General features: G+C 53.8%; 1 protein-coding gene across 1 annotated transcript; it reads left to right on the top strand.

Moving 5' to 3' along the window:
- Positions 1-2,200: 2,200 nt before the first annotated feature.
- Positions 2,201-3,886, top strand: LOC149327431 (uncharacterized). Its single transcript, XM_089564878.1, has one exon. The coding sequence runs from the start codon at positions 2,201-2,203 to the stop codon at positions 3,884-3,886; it is 1,686 nt and encodes a 561-aa protein (XP_089421004.1).
- The last annotated feature ends 384 nt before the right edge of the window (positions 3,887-4,270 follow it).

Consider the following 4,270-nt stretch of genomic DNA (forward strand, 5'->3'; position numbering starts at 1 on the left):
CTTGCAGTGAATCACTTCTTCCGCAGTTGCTCCGGCGAGTAAAGTATTCAACAGCTTCAATTGTGACCCGTCCAGCAACCTCTTGCCACCGTCTTCGGCTAGTGGTGCCGTTGCTTTCGTTGTTGGAATGCCGTCGGAGGAAGAAGCAGGTCCAACTTCTATCGAGTCAAGCATTGGTAATAGGTAATGATCTTCACCGCTTTCGATCGCAGCGGCGGCTGTCTGGTCTGCCAGACGACACGGTGGCGTTGCGTCTATGCCGTCGTCAATTTTGCCGGCGGCACTGTTGTTCGCGAGGTACCCATCCACGAAATAAGGCGTCGACTCCGATACTCGTTCCATTGCTTCCTTTAGCGATATTAGAGTGTCGTCCAAGGAGTTGGTTGTGCGGCGACCACACTCGATGCAATTATAGATGACGGAAGAAGTCGTTCCACGCGTCGATCGCCGCTTCATTGCCGGGTGCCACTGGTGGAGGCGAAATGTCCGCTAGCCGTCGACCGATGTACTCCACGTATCCGCGGCGGTACGTCCTCCACACAAAGTTCTTGACGCAGTCCGGGCAGCGCGGCCCGACCCGGTCTTTGTTCCAGAGCAGGCGAGCAGCAAACTTGAATCTGTTGTAACGCACGGGGCTGCCGACGAAATCCAGCGACGCCGCGAAAGCTGTCCTGCGCTCCTTCTTCACGTTGCAGTAGCGTTTGATCGAATGTAACGCCGACGCTCCAGACGAGGCACTGTCGACGTACTTGCAGTCTGACGTCGGCACCACACTGACCCAATATTTGTAACCATCGGGGGACTCTACTAGCGCCACCGCGTCTTCGACCGTAACCAACTGATTATTTCGGGAACAGTTGATGTACCACGTTCGTCGAACATTCGTGGCAGACAGGCCCAGCAGTTTCTCGATGTGCGCAGCACAGACCTCGATGCGAAACACGAACGAGTTGATGATGTCTCCGAGCTTTTGTCGAGTGCGAGTCCAATTTGATCCTCTGTATGTCACGTCTAACTGATTGCTGCCGTTGATGCTGCCGCTGCCGCCGCCGTTGCTAGCGATGTGATCGAGTTTCCGCGGTGATTGATGGTGGCGACGAATCTGCTTCAGATGGGAAGCTAGATCGAATGTCGTCGCCGCTGCTGCACCGGCTGCAGGACCGTTGCCGCTGCTGTCGTAGCTGCTGCGAGGAGACATGCTACCGCTTCCGAGCGACGCCAGGCATAGACTGAAGCTAGTTCTCACTCGGACGGCAGCCGCGGAGGCACTCGACGTCTCCAGTCATCAGTGTGGAACCCGAACATCTCCCGATAAAGTCCCCCGATAACGAACTCCTCCAGTATGAACTGGCCAGGCTTCCTATAACACTCCATAGATTCTGGGTTATACGATATCTTGACTTTACCCTCGCAGTAGGGCCTATCGTATTTAAGTAGCGGCATTCCCTTCTTCAAGTATCTCTTGCTCCGAGTCAACTCGGGTCGCCCGAACCAGTCCTTGTCAGTTTCGATATACCACTGGTACACTTTATCGTACTTTGGAGAGTCTGCAGTTACGAGTTCGTGGTCAGTGAGTGCAAGTGTTGCAGGCGCCAGTCTGCAGACGCCGGCCTCTTCGTCCCACCACGTGAGAGACGAGTGGGTGCCCGCCGACGGCGGATTTCGAGTAGTCTTGTAGTCTGGGTCTTGCTCGAGCATGCGGTCCATAGGGTGCTTATAATCTTTTACGCCCACATTTGTGCTATTAAAGTAACAGAACTCTCCCCACGTGTATTTACCCACCCTGGCGTTCTGTTCCTTAAGAAACGCTTCTTTCGTTACAGGTACCCCGTCCACTGCGGCCCGACAACTGACTGCGAGACAACCCTCTTTGGTGAACACGTACTTGCCGTACGGACATTTCTTACGACGTATCTCGACTCGATTGTTCTCGTCCGGCATAGTCTCGTCCCAGATACAAGGATACGGAACGGGCTTGTTGAGATCACCGCTCTGCTCCTTCCACGTTACAAATCCCCTGCTGGCGAACGCTGCCCCGACCGGCGACTGGGTCTTGAACTTCTCCCTCATCCGATACTCCGCGTATATCGCAGCATTAATAACATCTTCCTGCGTCGGCTGAAACTCGGGCGGCTTGTATATCTCGACGTCGGCCGACGCCATTATTTTTTGTGACAGGCGGACGGACAGACGACGAGGTATGTCTGCAACTGTTCCCAAGACAACGACAACGGCAGCAGCAACAACAACTCTTGCCGGCTCTATGAAGCGATTCCTAGTTCCTATGGAAGAAGGGCTGAGAATCAGAGAAGAACGCGCGGCAGCGGCTGCTGCTAAGCAGCAATCTTCTGCTACCTCTAAACAACAGTCGTCTTCGGCAATTGCGTCGAAGCGACGGGCTAAGACGCCATCGACGAAGCGTTGTTTAAAAGGTTCCAATAAAGAGACGACTGCGTCCAACAAGCGCAAACCACCGCGGAAAGTGAAATCGAAGGTAACAGCAAGACCGCAGCAAGGAGGAGCAGCAGAAGAGGATTATGAAGATGAAGAATATTATGAAGAAGAATACGAAGGCGATGAAGATTTAGAAGAAGAAAGGAAAATTAATAATAGCAATAAGAAGGAGAAAGGGACAGTTAGACGGACCGTAACGCAGCAGCGGCGCAAGAAAGCTGCGAGTCACCACGACGACGAAATCGTCTACAAAGATGTCATAGCAGCGGCAAACATCCTTCCCAGCTACAGCGGCAGTGAACGCGAAGAGGGAGAAGACGAAGAAGATGACGTCGTTGTCATAGACAGCGGCGATGACGGGAAATCTTCTTCTTCTAGACCGATTACCGCCGCGCTCAGAAAGAAGAAAGAGAAAGCGGACCGCAGCGCTGCGGACGACATAATCGCGGAGATGGAGTACTTTACCGACGTGGGATATAGACCTCGCGGGGGTGTCTATTCGTACGTGTGTGGTCCTCAGCAGTTGAATCCCACGTATGAGAAACATTTCACCACTCACGACGGCGGAAAGACTTCTTCGTCCAGAAAGAAGAAGCGCCATGAAAGGAAAGATTACAGCGCGGTGGCGGCGCTTGCCTCGGTCGGAGACGCCACCGTGGGTGTTAAGCAAACGTCGGCAGTGTTTGCGGACGCAATGTTGGAGAAACTGCAACTGTTGTCGCTACACGAACCGTCTCTGCCATTTCCTCGAGCCAAGATTTGTGTAGTGTACGTGAACGTGTTCGAGGGCTGGGACTATAGCGAGTGCAGTCGTTTCAGTGAGTACGTCATGGACGGGTTTGACGACAAGACAACCACGGACGAGGAGCGAGAAGATGTACGCGAGGCTGCGCGCGAGGCGCTGTGCAAGCCGGTCAAGTCTGCTCCCGCACTGGCGAAGATCACTTACAGCAATGTGTTTGCCGCGCTGGCGAACATTGCCGGCATAGATGACCCTCGGATGTTCTTGGAAACGATCCCGGGCGTTCAGGAACTGTACGACATGCCACTGCGCTACCGCTCTCTGTTTGAGCGCACGCTAGAACCCGACGCCAAGTGCCTCACCCTGTGTTACAATTGGAAGAAAGAGGAGATCTCTCCTTGCGCGCTAGTGAACATGGCGTTGAACAAGTGCAGCGAACGCGCCTTCGGAACGCCCAGTCCCCCTCGCGCAGCCAACTACTCCGCCGACGGCGTGTCGTCCCCGATGTTTATGGACCCCATAGCGTTGCTGGGTCATGTAGAGTATATAAAGAAACACTTCATCGCTTCGGAACTCGTGAGAAGAAGGACCACCGCCGCTCCGACTATGACCAAGGTTCATCGCATTGCAATGATCCAGGCGAAAGAGCACGTCGAGCGCATAGCCACAAATACGGACGGTCTAGATTAAAGGTTTGGGAGGGTTTCAATAAAGAAAAGATACCTTTATTCATCTTCACTCTTGCGAGTCTTGTGAGTCTCTCTCTTTTTTTCACTCACCACGAACCGCGACCGCCTCTCGGTGGTTGCGACGCGGCGAGCGAAATGTCTGCGTCTGCCGAAAGTATTCTGCGTACCGCGCTGTCGTTGGGGTTCAGATGGCCAATGTTGACTAAAATTGCCATGAAGTATCTCGCTGCACGCGTGTTGACTGGAGTGTCGGGTAGCGAGCGTAAATGTTGCATGGTCTGTCCGATTAGAGCGCTAGGAGTGGAGCTGGAGCGAATAATATCGTGAATGGCCAACTCGGTCTCGTTGGTGCTGCTCTTGGACACGCCGAACGCCGTCGAGGCGA

This window comes from Amblyomma mixtum, chromosome 10 (assembly GCF_055824585.1).
Source record: "Amblyomma mixtum isolate Tamu chromosome 10, ASM5582458v1, whole genome shotgun sequence".
NCBI lineage: Eukaryota > Metazoa > Arthropoda > Arachnida > Ixodida > Ixodidae > Amblyomma > Amblyomma mixtum.